At 48.0% G+C, this 18,981-nt stretch overlaps 1 protein-coding gene across 2 annotated transcripts in view; it reads right to left on the reverse strand.

The window, feature by feature from the left end:
• The window catches only part of LOC135812122 (CUB and sushi domain-containing protein 2-like), a 26,022-nt gene extending 12,745 nt beyond the window's left edge, over window positions 1-13,277 (reverse strand). The window contains exons 1-4 of one of the 2 annotated variants that reach the window (XM_065325452.1): window positions 12,971-13,277; window positions 4,444-4,527; window positions 3,288-3,389; window positions 7-70 (exon numbers count right to left, since the gene is read on the reverse strand). In XM_065325452.1, coding sequence (XP_065181524.1) covers window positions 7-70; window positions 3,288-3,352 — 129 coding nt within the window. In that variant the 5' untranslated portion in view covers window positions 3,353-3,389; window positions 4,444-4,527; window positions 12,971-13,277. The remainder of the gene's footprint in view (window positions 1-6; window positions 71-3,287; window positions 3,390-4,443; window positions 4,528-12,970) is intronic. The other variant, XM_065325451.1, reaches the window with a different exon arrangement.
• Window positions 13,278-18,981: the final 5,704 nt, after the last annotated feature.

An 18,981-nucleotide genomic window follows, 5' to 3' on the forward strand; every position in this document is an offset into this window, starting at 1 on the left:
ACGTACCGGCGGACTAGTCGACGCTGATGGGAGAAGTGGCACCCCTGAGGCAGCTACGGATGCTAGAACTCTACAGCCAGACCAACACCAATGATAAAACAAAAGGATACACAACACCAGGAATCAAGTCAAAAAAAGATGTGTGAACAATGACCAAACACCACAGAAAAGGACACAGAACAAAAACTTAATTACGGACACCATAGACACTGCAAAATCCAAACAGGAGCAAAATACCAACTCCCTGAGGACACTGAGCATGAGGCATGAGGCAAACGAGCAAGCAACCTCTTGCCGATGTTCCACCTTGTAACAACAATTTACCGGGCCGCGCTGGCCACTGGACCGTATGGTAGGGGTATTACACCTGGACCTCAAGACCAACGGGCGAAGGACAGCAGGCCGGGCCCAGGTAAATACAATGAGAAGCACTGTATACAACTACAGAAATAACCCAAACCCATGCCAATCTGACCAACATACCTTCCCTGCGCATCCATTCCTAGTGTACGGGTCTGAAAGATGAAAGATGGAGCGCTTGCATACACGGGCCCGGAAAGCCTGCTCCGGCCGCTCGGCAGCAGCTTCGTAGTGGTAGTCAAGGGTCGAAGACCGACGGATACGGATCAACTCCCCAGTGAACACACCTTTGCCCATACTACAGGGGTGGTAGTATGTAGCGGGGTCACGTGGACGAAGGGGCCGTCCCGCGGCTACTCTCCCTACCACCATCATGAAGGACCTGGCAGGGCACGACATTCCTTTGAAGAATGCCAGCGACCTAGAAGGAGCACGAGCATTTGCTGCAGACAAGTCGAAATGGAGATCAGACATAGTTTATGGATGAGTTTTTTGTTGACTGGAGACAGAAGCGGACTTGGCTTAATTTCAGTGTATTCTCATGCATTGTTCTTTGGCCTTTGTACGCGTACTGTGGTATTATTATTATTATTATTATTACAGGGGTGGTTACTACCGACAAGCAGATACAGGAAACGATTGGTGAACTTGAAATGAGGCTTCACCGCCATGTATCCCTTACTGCGGAAAACTGTGGTGTCCAGGAAATCAATGCCATCATGTGCCAGTTCATGAGCAAACTTGAGGGCCGAACATGTAGTGTATGGCTGATGATACACTCAGGGACATTTCTTACGTCATCATTATCGTATTGACGTCACACCATGCGCAGATCATTTTAGTATGTCTGCCTTTTGTATTGACACACGTGTCTCCTTGTTCTTGTTCCGTTGACATAATTTACTTGCAATTGTAGTTGGTCTTCTTCTAGTCTCCATGTAATCGATCATAGAATAAACCGAACCCCGTCTCTAGCTGAGACACTACAATTCCATCTTCGTCGCCAATTGTAGTGTCTCAGCTAGAGACGTGGTTCGGTTTATTCTATGATCGATTACATGGAGACTAGAAGAAGACCAACTACAATTGCAAGTAAATTATGTCAACGGAACAAGAACAAGGAGACACGTGTGTCAATACAAAAGGCAGACATACTAAAATGATCTGCGCATGGTGTGACGTCAATACGATAATGATGACGTAAGAAATGTCCCTGAGTGTATCATCAGCCATACACTACAGAACACTTATTAATCCTATCTAAAGTGCGCTGAACTTGACCTTCGCAACCATGCAATGATAAAGCGTCTATAAACCTGAACCTCTTAACCCTCCCCCTCTAAGATCGGAAAAACGTACCACTTCTCCAAATACAGCCGCATGATAACAATGTCGGCATAGACCACTGCTGCAGGCGAACCCATGGCAGTCCCTTGGATCTGCCGAAACACATCGTTACCATACACAAACTCATTTTTCTTCCGAATGACTGACATCAAGGAAGTCACTGCTGTTATTAACCATGTACGAAGGGCCAGGGGCATCCACCTTGTACACCTGTATGTGATATACCACGACAACCGAGCTCGTTGGGGATGTTGGTGTAAAGGCTGGTCACATCTATACTCAAATATAAATGATCTCGCACAGGCAAACCTTCTACCAAGTTGATGAAATCCGCAGTTGAGGTCAGAACAGTACTTTCCTCACATACATGCGGGTTCAGAAGAAAGTGAATGAACTTAGCGGGATAGTAGCCAGGACTATTCGGACTAACAATAGGCCTAACCTTCAGGGCACAGGGCTTATGTGTTTTGAGAAGTCTCCTGAAAACGGGCATGCGCCCCCGGTGCGACTAAGAACAGTGACATATATAAGTGGTCATACGATGCTCAATGCGATGCCTAGTCATGGTGAGTAAACAATTGACTCGGGTCGCGCACACGAAGTCTCAACGCAGCCTTGAGCCAGTTGGTTGCCATCCGCAGTCTAGCCACATGTTCATCTAGCCCCCCAGGCAAAAAAACAGTCATTTATAATGTTGGGCATTGTGATGCTGGGCACGACCTATATCACCATAGTGAGATCAGTACAGGACTACTATCACACTAGACTCATCTGCCTTGAATATATGCCCGAGTTTGATCGCGTTCTACATGTAACTCCCATACTATGTGTTGCATGTGTACACTCCGCCTATGGTTAGTCTACTCTAGAACAACGCCTGGAGAGGTTCATTGGGGGCATGATGTCCCCCACCCCATCCCCCCCCCCCTTGCCCCCTACACCTGAAGTGCCAGTATTGCCCCTCCCCCCCCCCAAATAAAGTACAGGACACAGATGGAGCACTGGGGAGCATGTAGCAGTAGGCGAAGTTGACGATGCCAGTGCAGACACATCTGACCTCGGTCACCACACTGGCAAGGTCGTATGGTCTCCAAGGAACATAGCTGCCAGAGAACACACAGAATGGGAGTATATAGTGCTATCCCGGAGGATAGACAACCTCCTAAGTCCTATACAAAAATACCTACTGATAGAGTTCTGTGTAGACCCTATGTGCACATATGTGTGGATGAGTACTAGTAAACGGACAGCTAACCCTAGTCTAAGTAAAATAAATGTAGAATGTAGACCCTGGGCAAAAAAATAATAAAAATAATAGCAAAACATGAGGGAACTCGGATGGAGAGCCAAGGATTAAAATTAAAAAAAGAGGACCATAAGTTTACGAGTTATCCGTTTTGTCCAACACTAACGATTATAAACGTGATGCAGCTAAGCATCAGGTCGTTGAATGTCATGATCTCATCAGTCAGTTTTTGTGCTGATTGTGGCACATTTTTGACTCAACAGTATTCTGCTTATAACCATTAGTGTTGGACAAAACGGATAACTTGTAAACATGAGGGAACACTCATCCTTACCCAAGTCCCAACGTCAGCACTCGGCGCCGCTCCGAACCAAGAGGAACATTGGAGAGATCGTCCATCAGCTCCTCTCTCGTCCTGCGATCAAATCGCCTAATGCTAAAACACAAAAAGATAGGAAAGGCAAGTAGAATAAAAAAGCAATAAAATAATAAACAACAATACAAGTTTGAACAGCTGCAAACGTAATGGACGATCCGAACAAGACCAATGATCTACCTAGAAATTCTAGAAGACTAGGAAACATCCATACCTGCTCAAACTGAAGAGAAAAACATAGAAGAGGGTAAAAGAGGGCACTACTCAAGTGTTCCTGGGATAGCTATGGTCTTTGCTATGCTATTTATTTGCAGTCTGATTCATCTGAAAAACGAAGTTTCAACTTTCAAGCATTTAATTTACAGTCCTACCCTCGTTAGTATGACATCGGTTGCAAGATGAACCTCATTAGTAGACAACGATCCAAAATCCCATGAATCATTAGCAGTCGTACATGCAAGTCCGGATAAGAGATAATTCGTTTGTAGACCAAATTCGTTATAACGTCCCTTTCAGCTGTCCCACAGGTTTGAATTCTCATTACAAGAAAATGCGGATGGCCGAGGATAGCTCCATTGATATTTCATGTTGTCTTTTATCGGGGTCCGATGAAACATTGTCTGATAATGGGTTGTCTTGTACAGGGGTCTGGTGGAAAACACTGTCTAATAACAAGGAAACATCAGTTCTGATGTGGACACAATTTGGATGATGCAAAGCAGCAGAAAAATGTACTCGTTATCGGACAAAAAAAATTGATACCCCCAGGGTTGTCTCCTAACAAGGGTAGACCTACGGAATAGTGGTTGCGACTTCGGCGATGATTGTTAGGAAAGGGTTTGCTCTCGACACTGGAGCTCACGCTATTCTGCCGCCTTGACTTTACACTTGACTGACTGACAGCTGCCACCCAGAGAACATGAAAAGTCCATCCAACCTTCCACTCGGAAAACCAGCAAGAAGGGACCACTCCCTGCTCAATACACAGTGTTTCGGGAAAATTAACCCTCATCAGTCGAGTTTGAGTAGGCTGAGGAAGATTGCGCCTGAAGAGCACCATTTATAATATTATAGTGCTCTCTAGGTCCAAACATCACCAGGGATACAAACTTACAGAGACGCTCCGTTTGCAGCGCGACCAACACATCGTGAGCACCAGATAGCAGTGCGAGTCAGTGTCGCTCCTGGACGGTGAGAGCTGTATATTGACACAGAGAGCGGAGAGAGAGAGAGAGAGAGAGAGAGAGAGAGAGAGAGAGAGAGAGAGAGAGGGGGGGGGAAAGAGAGAGAGAGAGAGAGCGAGAGAGAGAGAGAGAGAGAGAGAGAGAGAGAGAGTAATAATAATGAGCGTTAGCTGGCCCGACCTGCACGCATGCGCGAGTCACGTGGTCGTGCGCCCTCCAAGATCCTGTACAATGTCTCTTGCATGTCATTGCTGTTTTCAACTTTCGAGCATGCAACTTGCGGAACATGCGTTCCCAAACAATTTCCTCCACAATTGTGCTCGCCCTGGTGTATCTTGCTAAGCTCAATGTTAAAAGTGCATTCTGCCGAATTCCCGTCCGCCCGGAGGATTGGTCCTTGTTGATCCTCTGGCAGGATCAATACTTTTATGAGAGTGCCCTGCCCTTCAGACTGTATTGCACTCCAGTCCAGCTATATGGAACTCTGTCGCATCCACCAGTGAATGGATTACGTGCTAGCAGTTCGCACTCCCACGCCTGTTGCATTACGGGGAATACCTCAACTAACGTTACTTCGTCAGTGCATGCTCTGGACTTGTGTTAGCTTGCCAGCAATTCGCTATTCTGCTCCGAGCGTTTACATACTTCGATGTTTCTCTGGCCCCAGCAAAAGTGGAGGGTCCAGCTCAAGTCCTGACGTTATTGGCATCATCCCATTACGGGGAGTACCTCGACTAATGTTTCTGTCTCGATGCATGCTCTGAACTTGTGTTAGCTCGCCAGCAACTCGCTACTCGGCGCCGCACGTTTACATACCTCGGTGTTTCTCTGGCGTCGGTAAAAGTGCTTCCTCAATGCATGCTCTGGACCTGTGTTAGCTCGCCAGCAACTCGCTACTCGGCGTTTTCTCTGGCGTCAGCAAAAGTGGAGGGTCCAGCCCACGTCCTGATGTTTATCGACGTCATCCTGGACACCCGCCGCGCTAACATCAGTATGCCTATGGACGAACTTGCCAAGCTTCGTGATCTCCTTCAGGCCACAATTCACACAGCTTCAACTACCCAATGTCAACTCGAGTCTCTTCTGGGAAAGCTCTCGTTTGCTACAAGAGTGATAGCCCCTGGACGCAAATTGCAGATTGTGGTCACTTGCCAACTGGTACCGACAGCCGTATTACCTGATCAAGCTCTCCAAAGAGTGCCTCAAAGATCTTTGCTGATGGCCTGAGCTCCTGGATTAGCGGAACGGCCGGTCCTTCTTCCTACACCCTAAGTGGACGCCGTCCCCCGACTTGCTGCTATTCACTGATGCAAGTGGTGCACTTGGCCGGTGCTCGTACAATTGCGACTGGGGATAGGGCGATGGACAGTCAATCAAGCAGAGCAGCAATCGCAAAGGGGTGTTTGCAATTGTGGCAGCCCGCAGCACCTGGGAAAACTAGCGGCATCAGCTGCGAATGCCAATCGATGGGCATTTACAGCAACTGCGAGGATATTGCTCATAAGTTGTGGCTTTGGCCTGGCGTTGTCCACTCGTTTCGAATCAGCTGCCGGACTCGATATTCAGAGAGGCAGGAAGGTGGAAAGCGATGTCTGCCCGAGTAACATTCGGACACCACCTGCAGCCAAAGTATGGGTGGCTGCGGCAATGGCCTCAGCCCATGATATCAAGTTCTGACAGTCTTTACCTAGCTTGCACCGCTTACAAATTGCACGGGTAGCTGCACTTTGTGATCCGCTCCGGGAGTGCCGATTTATGGAATATATGCTCTAAACTGGTTATGCATACCAATGTATTTACCATTTGGCGGCTCTACTCAAAGCCATTGGCGGCTCTACTCAGAGTCATAGGCGGCTCCATGCGGAGTCATTGGCGGCTCCATGCGGAGTCATTGGCGGCTCCAAGCGGAGTCATTGGCGGCTCCATGCGGAGTCATTGGCGGCTCCATGCGGAGTCATTGGCGGCTCCATGCGGAGTCAATTTGCGGCTCCATGCGAGGTCATTCGGCGGCTCCATGCGGGGTCATTCGGCGGCTCCATGCGAAGTCATTCGGTGGCTCCATGCTGAGTCATTTGACGGCTCCAAGCGGAGTCATTTGCCGGCTCAGCTGCGAGCCATCTAGTGGCTCCAAGCAGAGCCATCATACCTGTTGCTCGAATCGGCACTCCCAGCTTAATCCAAAACTCGGTTGCTCTGTTGTAAGGTGGGGGGATGCTAACCTAGGAATGGGTTTGCTCCCCACACTGGAGCTCGCGCTATTCCGTTGACTTGACACTTGCCGGACTCACGACTGCCATCCAGAGTCGCCACCACTATTTCTAAACCATACGGCTAATTATTTTAGTTAGCTATCCACTTACCGGTACAGTAAAACCTGTGACTACCGACCACCCCTTGTTGCCAGCAAAAGCGGTCTTTAGTAGCAGGTGGTCTTTAGTTAGAGGTTTGCACCGCGTGACCATAATATGTGGATCCCATTATATGATATGTATGTCAAAATGCAGCTAATACAATTCCCCAGGACTTGCGCAATGTCATTCTTATTTCAGGTCAAACAACACTTGGAGAGAAAGACGGAGAGATGGAGAGAGAGACAAAGAGAGAGAGAGAGAAGATTAATTTTTTGCAGACTTCAAATTCAGCTGACGGCAGGAGTTAAACGTTCCCTGGGGAAGTTTCGTTTTGCGCTGGGCTTCAAATTTGTTCATGCGATCAATCGTACCGACTGTCCTTGTTGTAACTTCTCGGTTGCTTGAACGCGATCCTTCAGCATCAGGACCTTGTGGTGCTGCTTTGTTTCTGGATTCCTTGATGCCATCGTCGATCCGTCTGTATGACCGGGGTGACAGAGCCGCCCAGTCTTCGTTTCTCCTCCGAGTAGTAACATCGATCAGAGAGCGCTTTCGATGCGCTCTCCAAGACGTTTCCTATCATGTTTTTTCTTGACAGCGCTTGAAATTTTGACAGGTGTAGTGCAGTCCACACCTACTCCACAGCCAAAATTACCTGCGTTCATTTGTTCAGCTGTAGTATCGAAATATTCCTTTCAGGACCATGGAAAATCAGTAAAATTTCAGGAAGGAGCTTCGAGCAACATTTGATTTTCTACATCGCGGTCGCTAGTTACGGGTCAAAAATTGTCTTTGGGACAGGAAAAGGCGGTCGCTGGTCGCATTCAGCAGGTAGTCGCTAGTCACAGTGCATTTTGAATGTGAGACCGTCCATGCCTGGCCAAGTGGCCGGTAGTACCAGGCTGGTCGCTAGTGACGGTGGTCTTTAGTTACAGGTTTTACTGTATATCCCTTACCGAAATTGTATTCTTGAACGCAATATTCTTCTTTCTTTTTCTTCTACTCCGTTCCATCAGCACTCGGCCGGTGGCAGGAGATTGGCACCCACTGGGCTAGCATGCAGCAGCCAAAGCTGGGGCCTTTTCTTACTCCGTCAAACCCACTTCTTAGAACGAAACTGACGTGCATATTCACATTGCATGTTGTGAATGTCCCCATATTTGCCCCGACATCTTAGCTCGTACAGCGCTCCAGATGCATCTATGCTACGGTGCGCACCGCATACTCGAATTACGGTACGGGACACATACGGGATACTGCACCAACCATGGCATGCCACGTGAACCACCCTACCAGGCACCGAGACACGCACCGAATTATAGCGGTGTGGATACTGGCTAGCACCAAATGCTACTAAAGTACAACTGAATAGCGTCTTTTGCATAGCTACGGGAATAAACTCATATCCCAAGCATTGCAGCTCTGCTAATAGAATAAATCAGGTTACTCCCACTCCATTTCTCTAGTGCTTATTTTCTGAAAAATGATCATCTCTGGCACCAGAATGCTGCCACCAAGAGTACATTAAAGGGGAAGTTCACCCTAAAATCAAAATCAGATATGTTATTGGGAAAAATCAGCTGAGTCGATTGGTGTATGTCTCGTCTTCATCCGGTGACTATAACCGGAGATATACGCAACTGAAATATCACTTTGATCCCCGGTTTTTGGCGCCGCCATGGCGTCACGAATCTGTGACGTCAAAGAGATAGAGGAGCTCCTGGAGCTCGGAACTTTTACTTGGAGTTGGACGGAGAAGAAAGTGAAGTCGTGAATGTCCAAGGCGGAAAGTCAAGCAGTATGAGGCTCAGAGCGGAGACGATTCAGGGTAGGTCTACCTCCTTGTCAGGAGATGACAGTGACTCCGAGGAGAGCGAGTTGGACGCCAGCGAAGGAACCGGAGTATACCGAGGATGAGATCATGCAGATGGCGAGTGCGGAGCAAGTTGGTGTAAATGCTGACGAAACTGCAGCGGCTGCTGCCGACACTGACCCTGCTGCTTGCTTAGAGGACTGCTGGCCACCTGCCGATCGCGTTGGCAATACGTCCTGGTGTGAATGTGGCAAATGCGTCGTTCAATTATTGCGGAACGACTGCATTTGCTGCAAAGATGTTCCGGCATCGGCAGCCGCGGATTGGTTACAGAGTCTGGCTGCATTACTTGCACCTCACAGTTCGAGGAAGGCTGCAGCAACCAGCACGCACTTTACATTGTACTGCGTGGCTATTTGGGCAAGATCCACCAGCAGGCCGGATCGAAGCCATCTGAGTTTGGAAACCGGTACGTGCTAATAGTACAGTGTAATACTGTCGTCGATTTTGCATCGGAGAACTGTATTTTCTCATCAAAATTAAATACTGTTGCATGGTGCAAAAATATAACCAGGATATTGGCTTGTATACTTCTTCAAAAATTTGTTGTAGTGTGCTGCTGTTGCACTGAAATGTACGTTGACATGTGAGACTAACAGCAGGAAGATCTACTCCCCTGTTCCCCAAAGCAGCTCGCACCGTTACGCAGCATACCGACAATACATATGGCTGATGTTCGGAAAACTTGGCCGAGGAGTCCGGTGGAACACCTGCATAATGGACAAATGGCAAAGCAATCATAAGCTGTCACTATTTGTAGTCAGCCAGGTGCTTGCACGTGTGTGTGTGTAGCTGTATGGTGTAGACCAGGCTGAATTGTGACGGTCAATTCTTCAGCCTTGCAAGCTGTTGAATGGTGCAATTCCAGCACAAGTTGCTATGGCTTCTGCCGTAGCATTGCCATCATTGCCTCCGGCGATTGGCGTCAAAGGTGTGTGTGTGTGTGCGCGTGCGCACGCGCGCGTGTGTGTGTTTATAGCAAAAGAATAGTCATGAAAATGTACTGCCAGTGTTGCAAGCATATGTACGTGTGGATTTGATCTACACAGTGGGTACCATAACATCACCTCTAAATTTCCCGTGTGCTGACGGGGGTCTGTGTGCACGCATCAGCAGATATCATGCCATCGTCTGGACTCAATGCGCATGCAACTGGAGACCGAAAAGCTGCGGCATACGGCTCAGCATAGGCTTGAGCTAGGATCATACTTGCAAAATACACGCAGATAACAGTGACAATGCAACACAATAAAGACTTTCTTGGAATTGAAACTTACCAAGCAGAGGACAGAGCTAGTGACCACTGTATGCCTTTTCACGACATGTAAAACTTGAATTGAAATAAAACAAAAATATATTGCACGATCTTCTGTCTTCATTCAATACTAGTACCTTGCAATCAACACACTGCAAACAGCTTTGTACCGGTATCTGTAAATAATTTTCTCTACAAGTATACGATGTACTCAACACAGTGGATGAAACTGCCCTCTCCAACTCGCGATGTACAGACAAAATTTCAACACACTCTCAAAGCACGAAATCACCAGAACCATTCACTCACCTCTTCTCTCTCCTGATACTGCGACATCCTTCGCTTCGCTGGGGGACGCCTGTCTGGGAAAATCGATGGCACAGCGTCTGCTTTCAGCTTTCGGCCGCACGTTTTGCCCATCTCTCCGTGCAAGTTCCTCTGGAAGGCATCTCCTCAAAATGTGCCGAACAAATTGCACAGCTCTCCTCAAACTTACAAGGTGGCAAATTCTCGCGGTGAATCGCTGCAACCCATTCCGCTCGGAGAGCTTTATCCCGCGGAATACGATGCACCGTGGTCCCAGGGGGCTTACCAGACTGGTTAGAGCAGCCGACAGCACAGCAAACCGTCATCGTGGTTGAAACTGTTCAGGTGGCAAGAAAGAAACTCCACAAACGCCACTCTTTCTCGCTCACTGAAAAGCAAGCAGACCGGGAACCTGTATCTCTTTGACGTCACAGGGTGTGGAGGGGGTGTGCGCCGGCCGCATGACGTCATTTTGCATGACGTCATGGTAATTTTCAAATTCAAATATCTCCAGAACGGCGTATCGCACGGCGATGGGACCTTCACCACCGAACTCAGCGCCTCGAAATCTACAAACTGTGAAATTTTGATTTTAGGGTGAACTTCCCCTTTAACCAGAGTGTGCAGCCCAAGGAGAATCATCCCACGGCAAAGTTTATTGTTTAGGGCATAGACTCGCAGTAACAGGCTCACCTTTGCTGCATCTCACACCGCTTCACACGGTCATCTACTCTATCACCATGGAAGTTTCTGTTGCACATTGCTTCTTGTTTAACAAAAACGTAGAAAACACACCGAATTTCCAGGAATTACCATGGTGATACGGTACTTTAGCTTGAACCTATTGTATGACGGGTTTTCTATGATTCATAATGACCCAGGGAATAACTAACAGTTAGCGACGCAATTCTTCTGAGGTGTAAAGTGACTTCAGGAATACATGTATGTTGCAGAAAACTGCGATGCATGCTGACTATTTACTGTGCCCTATCGTGCACCATATACCTGGTGGGTTACTCAGGGATACAGTAGATGCACACAAGTACCGTGCATCACGGCACAGGCTAGGTTCGCAACTAGCTGCTACAGTGTACTTGTGGTACGAACTTGCACTCTACTCAGCTCTGCATACGCAAAGAGTGCTGGTGCCAAAATGAACCAGAAGGGTGCTGAGTGGGACGCAACAACACTGACTCTGTATACCCATGTACACAGATATGGTAGGATATTCTGTACCTGCTCTAAGATTTCACACAAACCGGGTACACGTCTACCTGGCACAACTCCTGCAACACTGGGCCAGAGCCAGATGCGTTCAAGTGCGGCTTCTGTGTGTCAGGGAGTCGTAAAATTACTTTCGACTTCCTGATGTACATGATTGTACATGTACATGACCCTTGTATGAACGTACTCGCACTGGGCACTCTGGCCGCACGCATCTGCACGCGTATGCAGCCTGTCAGTGGCGGTATACCCCTCGAAGTATAAAATAATATAGACTCGACAGGACTTCCAACCGGGTCGCAGGTAACCCAGTGTTCTTTTTCCAAAAGGTCCAAGTACTCACAAACAGGGCCACTGACCCGGCCCTGGAGCAGACACTGGTAATCTAGGTCCAAGTTTGCTCGATTTTGTTCTGACGCTTCATGTGCTTTCATAGCCAAGGTTTCTCACTTTCTTCGCAAGCTCTTTTAGTCTTGAGAGTTGACAACTGCTTATGGTTGTGTTGGCTGAAACATGTCAGCTAATCTGACAACCGTCCAACCCCATTTTACTGGTAAGTAGTCAGCGAGTGGCTTTGATGGGGCCGTACTAGAGGGAAAGTTACGCGGCATATTTGTGCTTCCTTTTTGAAAACACGTTCTCGCTCGAAGGGTTTCTAAACTTTATCCCTGCGCTCATTGATGGAGTTCGTTGATGGAGTTGCCAGCAGCACCCTACAGAAGAACAATGTTGTCAAGTTTTTTTATGAAAATTGTCAAACATTTTCAAATTGCTATAAGTTTGGTTAGGGCCGGGTTCCACTGGGGCTCCGCAGCTCCGCTGCTCCACAGTACTTGGCTGCATGCAGCAGAGCGGCGCGGTTCCAGTGACACTCGCCATTCGCGGTTCCAGTGACACTCGCCATTCGCGGTACCGCGATCGTGCTCGACGTTTTTGATGACATTTAGCCCGCCTGCGCGCGCGTGAAATCCCAAAAATCCTCGTGTTCTGCCGGGCCTGTGCAACGAATTAAAACTCCCCCGTATAAAACAATTAATTAAGTGCGGGAAACAATGCAAGCCGTGACCGCGGCTTGCATTTTTTGTATCAAGCAGCGAAGCGAAAGCTGGTGATGAGCCGCGGCCTCGCTGGACCAGCTCGTAATGATGACGTTTCATGCCGTGGATGTGCGGCGGAGTGGCAGTGGAACCCAGCCCTTAGGCAAAGGAAATTTGTCATGAATTTATTTGTTTATGCTGCATAGATGGAGAGCTGCACACTCTGGCTTATGGACTCTCGCCTACAGTGTAGTCGTACTGCTAGTGTACTGGCATTAGACTATCACATGCAGTATACTGTCTGGCAAGAGGACTCAGGAGGGAATATTAGGACTGACAGAAGACACGAAAAACGAGAACATAATTATGGCGAGAAAGTAATTACTGGCTAAGAATTGCCCTAAGACTTACCGCTTCTCAGTGCTCCATACCAGGAAGTAGTACAATACCTACTCCCTGCTCCATACGAGTGTTTTCTCCTCATTATTCTCTGCATCCTTTACCCCAGGAGTCTCGTCCATTTAGCGGCTCAAATGCTTGAGCTCCGGATAGCGGAAAATAGCTCGTCTTCCATTAGCGGCTCTAATACTAGTACCTGGTCTGAAGTGTCGCAGTCTAGCAACTATGATTTTTTCCAGGAGGGTAAGGGTTGCAAACCCAAAGAGACCCTAAGCTTCGTCTATCAAACAAAACAATTGCCCTAAAAAATGGAAGAGGAAAAGAGTGAGCTGAGCGAGCTGGTCTGAGCGCGCTACTTTTCAAAAATATAGAAGCTGAAAGCCATCAAAGTCAAAGCATTCTGGCTAGCGCGTTTGTAGTACGTCACGAGCGCTAGCGCGCTAGTCGCAGCAAACTCTCGCAGGCCAGAGTTGGCGCTATTTGTGCTGTTTGCCGCACGCGGCAGCTGGATGGATCACGTGATCCAAGCTGACAAATAAGGTCCGATGGTTCAGCTACATTGAGCCACAAGCGTGTTCAATTGCTAAAAAGGAGTCAAATATAAGGGGTCAATATAGACAACATGACATCAGATTCTACTGCCTGCTCCACACTACAAAAGTACAGTGCTACTCGTGTAGATCAACACGTACTAGTAGATGTACGAGTAGGTCTAAAATCATTGCGGGCCCATCTTTCGGCTGATAGTGATACCACGCCAACTCCGAAATGAAGGCGACTGTCGACTGTGCCGCCAGAGGCGGACTAGCTGTTCAAGTGTCATCACATGCAACAGACTGTCAGTGAGCGATGTCGCCTGTACAGTGTACAGTGTACAGTGGAATTCTGATTATCACTCCCTTAGTATTGACTCACATAGATTTTGCCATACCTAAGCAGTCAAATATAGTCATGTACATAATCTACGCGTAAATCAAAAACTTTTGCCAGATCAGACAGATGAATGAAGCCACAGAGCTCTGGCCGCTGGAGCGTGCAGCGAACGTGTAGATGGGATCTTTGACTGCCGCACCGTCCGTGCATCAGTTGAATGCGGAATCGTTTTTTTGTTGCTCGTTGCCGTCTGTGGGTGGATGGGTGTTCTGCTTGCGGCCCTTCATATTGTTTTTTTCTGGAAGTTTGAGTGACGCTCCGTCGCAATCTGGTTGCGGAAGTGAAGCGCTTTCGTTCGTCAGGTGGCGTTTAGATTTGGGTAAAGGTATAGTTTAGGGTCCCAAATTATTTTAGCGGGTCAGCATGCTCTACAGAGTCCCAGGCATGCACATTACACATAGGCCTTGGCCACAACTGACATCGAATACGATGTGGATGGACAACCACTGGTGTATGCAAAATCACCTTACGATGCGAACGAAGACAGCGCAAAGGACCATGAAAATCGCCTGAGTTTGAAGCTCGGTGATGCCGTGCGTGTCTTGAACACCTCCATGGGCAAGGTATGGTGGTGGGTAGAAGTCAAAATATTCGTCGTTCTGCCAGGGGGCTTCCTCCGCGCCGCGCAGGTCATCCTCAGTGCCAAGGAATGATGATGGAACGTAGCCAGACTCGCCATCGACTTCTACCCACCACCATCCCTTGCCCATGGAGGTGTTCAAGACACGCACGGCATCACCGAGCTTCAAACTCAGGCGATTTTCATGGTCCTTTGCGCCGTCTTCGTTCGCATCGTAAGGTGATTTTGCATACACCAGTGGTTGTCCATCCACATCGTATTCGATGTCAGTTGTGGCCAAGGCCTATGTGTAATGTGCATGCCTGGGACTCTGTAGAGCATGCTGACCCACTAAAATAATTTGGGACCCTAAACTGTACCTTTACCTAGATTTGTGGGACTACCAATCGTCCGGGTCAACGTTACCAGAATAGCAGACGCCGGACAGGAACCACCCGGCCGTTATCGGGAGCAGGTGCTTCTCCCTGGCTTGAAGTCAGGTAAGGTTCTCCCATTCAGTCCCCGACATTTCACTGAATGTCTGCGCTGAGTTCTAGCAGTACAGCAGCCCTAACCCATAACCATGGTAACGATTTATTGGAAAAGGTTTCTGCTGATGTACAGTACTCCGTGTCGTGTGCTCACATTTGTCCGCATGGTATTGTATTGTTCGTAGTGAAGCGCAGCAACGGCAACTCAAACGCGAAGGTATTTCGGCTGCTGCAATATCCCCTCACTCTCAATCCGTGTGCTTTACAAGCAGAGAAAATTAGTCGATGAATAATTTCGTCAAATTCCAAAGGAAGGACTTCTTCCAATCGGAAACGGTGACCATTCAGCAGAAAAACAACATTTCACATGTACATGGTCATGGCTCATGAGTGCAGAATTAGTTACAGGGCTGCCACACTTGGAGGGAGAAAAATCTGACGGGGTGCCGGGGTGTCCCCCGCTTGGGGGCAGGGGGCACGGCCCCCTTGGTGAAAATATTTAGGAAAATGGCTTGCTGTTGGGGCCCCAGAACACATTTGTAACTGTGCAGCACACGTGCTACAACCATGTCAATTATGAATAAATGGCCAACTGGACTAAAAAGCGCTCAAAATATAATAATCGGTTGTCCCTCTGTGCGGAACAAAATCGGTTGCTTTGTCGGACAGGCGATCAAAAATCGGAGTAAGTGGCAGCCCTAAGTTATATTCATTGCCATTTTACGACTATTGTCTCCTCGTAGGTTATTGAAATACTTTGATCCGATCTCTTTGTCATTTTAGGGGGAAATCCTTATCTGTGTGCTCTTTGACCAACTGAGCACATGAAAATGACGTTGTTGGCTGAGGTTTGAATCGCTTTGAAAAGAGCTTTCTGTGATAGAGGAGAGTGGAATGGCATTGATGGTGGAATTTACTCGCATATTTGGCTTGGGGTGGACTTTGCTGTAATCCCGCGCCTGATTTGTGGCAGCTAGTTGATGGAGTCTGGTATGCTGGCGTTGCTCTCGCCCGGAGCTTTCCAAAGAGCCTAAGATTGTAGAAATGCAGTGAAGGAGGTCAAAGTTGTAGCCTGTTGAAGGTGTAAATTGTGCAGAAAATATAAATTCTGTTTTATTCTGTGCTGGAAATCAGTACATAAAGGGATATTTATTTATTTTTGCTTCGTTTTTGTTTCCCTACCATGGCTGGCTGCCGCCCCTCCCTCCATATTGGCCTATATTCTCTGGCCACGGGAAGGTGAATAAATAACTGATGCAGCATGCATGGTGTGCGACAATACCATACCAGTAAAGAAGCTGGTCAAATAGTGAAATAGGGCTTTCAACGCAAGGATCATAACGTGAAGCAAGTTGGTAGGATGAGTATGTATGCGAAGTGTATGGAAGGAATGCATGCAAGGAGAGAGTGCATGTTCCAATACCACGTTATGTGTGCGAACAATTGGAAAAATGAAGAAAAAAAACCGATAAGCTAGCACCACAGAATAATAATAATTACTCCGTAAAATGTACCTGACCTGTCAGTGTGTGTTCAGGATCAAACCTCGTGTTATGTTTGAAAAAATGACAAAAATGAAAATCTAGCACCATACACCCTAACTACTCGATTCAGCCTCTGGGAAATCCAGATAAATAATAATTGGTTTACAAATCAATTGGCTGGAAAGCCCAGTGCCCTCCCTATGCTTTGCTTTCACCTAGGTCATCAAGCTTGTAACTTCAGTTTCCTAATCATCAATTTCTATAAAACTGATAGAAACGTCTTTTCAATATGATTATCAAGTACATCTTTATGTATGTTTTTTGCGAAGACGTTTCTATTAGTTGCATAGAAAAAGAGGATTTCTTATGGTATGCAAGCTCCACTGCACAGCACAGCACTCCACAGCAAACGCGACGCAGCTCACCAGATCAAGGTGTGGGTCCTCTTCCGGTGCCGAAAGGCGGGCTCACACCCCTACATAGCTACTTCCCATTGTCTAACCCCCACCAAAAAAACATTGTTGGGCTTGGTGTGGGCTGTGCAGTATTTCCGTTGGTACCTGCTTGGTAGAAAATTTGAATTTGTTATATGCACAGCGACCATTCTCTGGAACATTTGGCTAACTTTCAACATCCACCGGCGATTGTGGCTCGCTGGCTGGAATTTTTGTCTGAATGTGAGTTCACCATATTGTACAGGGCAGGTCGATCACACGCTAACGCTGGCAACATCCCCACACCCCTCATCCGCCGTTTCAACTGGCCGTGGTCAAGATGGGAAACGGAACAGGAGAAGGACCGAGATCTCGCCCAAGTAGTGTCCTGGCTAGGTATGGACTCTCCGCCTTGCCCGCAGGACATGATGGGTAGCAGTCCTGAGGTACGTATTTTGTGGAAAAATCATGAAATGCTGGTTCATCATGAGGGGGTGTTGTGCCGTCGTTGGGAGGACCCCTGCCCCAGTAAGCCATCTATCTTGCAAGTCGTAGTTCCCCGACATTTACGTTCTTTGGTTGTGCAAGAGTATTATGACCAGGGGGGGGGGGACATACGGGTTCTACACGCCTGCAGAAGAAACTGACGCAACAATTTCACTGGGTAGCCATGAAGAAAGATGTCTTAGATTGGGTTGCAAGTTGTTCTTCCTGTAGCCAGTCGAAACGTCCCGTAGGCAGAGGGTCTGGCGCTCCACCACAGTCTTCCTGGATGGGGTATCCTTTTGAGCGAGTAGCAATGGATTTGATCCCCAATTTACCGGAGACAGCGGAAGGGAACCGCCATATTTTGGTTGTAGTGGACTATTGCTCCTGATCGGTTGCATATCGATCAGGGCAAAAACTTTGATGGCCCTTTGTTTCGCAGTGTTTGCTTTCTGCTTGGCATAGATAAGACCAGGACAACTGCGTACCATCCACAGAGTGATGGTCTGCTTGAAAGATTCAACCCAACGCTTCAGCGTAGCCTGGCACACTATGTCTGCAGGAATCATCGAGATTGGGACATCAAGTTGCCAGCCTTCTTGATGGGATACCGCTCGTTGCCGCAGACTAGTACCGGCTACAGTCCAAGCTATCTACTCTTTGGTCAAGAGTTGTGCCTACCTCAAGACTTGGCATCTGGATTACCGCCAGGAGAAGCATCCACAGTATCGTCACAGCCGGAATTTGTGAGTGCTCTCCACCGACGCCTGGAGGACGCTCATGTACAGGTCCGGGAACACCTGGGCAACGTGCACCGTTATCAAGCGCATATCCGTGATCGCTACGCTAAGGCCTTGACGTTTGCAGCAGGTGACGCAGTGTGGCTTCTGGTGCCAACTATACCGACGGGTACAACCGCCAAGTTTGCTAGACTTTGGGACGGACCGTACCTAGTCGAGGAGAAGCTCTCAGCCGTCACCTACCGCATCAAACTGTCTGAGCCCACGGCACGTCGGCTGATAGTGCATGTCAACCGGCTGAAAAGTTGCCATCATCGACCGAGTCGGCTGCAGGAGGTTCACGAGCAAGATGAGTCGGACCCACCGCAGCCCATGGCATCCACCCTGACTCCGTCCTACCAGCCTGATGCCACTGATACCGCCGCCCGAGACGAGGGGGACACCGCTCGGGTATTTGGCAGTGCTCCGCCAGTTGGCGTGATGGAAAGGCGAACTCCGCGTTCCCGCCATCCGCCCCAGCTGTTTGGGAGTCCTGTGTGGCACGAGTAAGTGACTTCAGTGGTATTGACTGGATTAGTGGTGTTCGATATTACAGTTAGTCTTTGAACAGATTTTGATAAGAACTCCAATTTGACCTGCACTCGTTTAGTTTAATTGTTAGCCATAATCTTAGTCTAATTTATAACGTTACTTATAACACGAGGACGTGTTCTTTTCCGTGTAAGCGGGGGGATATGTCGTATCCATACTATTGACACGTGCCTTGTAGGCCTCTACGTGACAAGTCTGCCTTATTTAGGTGTCTAATTATTTATCTATCTCCCATAAACGGGTTCATAATCGTCTTTATTTTATGTCTTCACGCAAGGCCTGGGGCCTTCCTTATTTGGTATACG

This window comes from Sycon ciliatum, chromosome 3, assembly GCF_964019385.1.
Source record: "Sycon ciliatum chromosome 3, ocSycCili1.1, whole genome shotgun sequence".
NCBI classification, from domain to species: domain Eukaryota; kingdom Metazoa; phylum Porifera; class Calcarea; order Leucosolenida; family Sycettidae; genus Sycon; species Sycon ciliatum.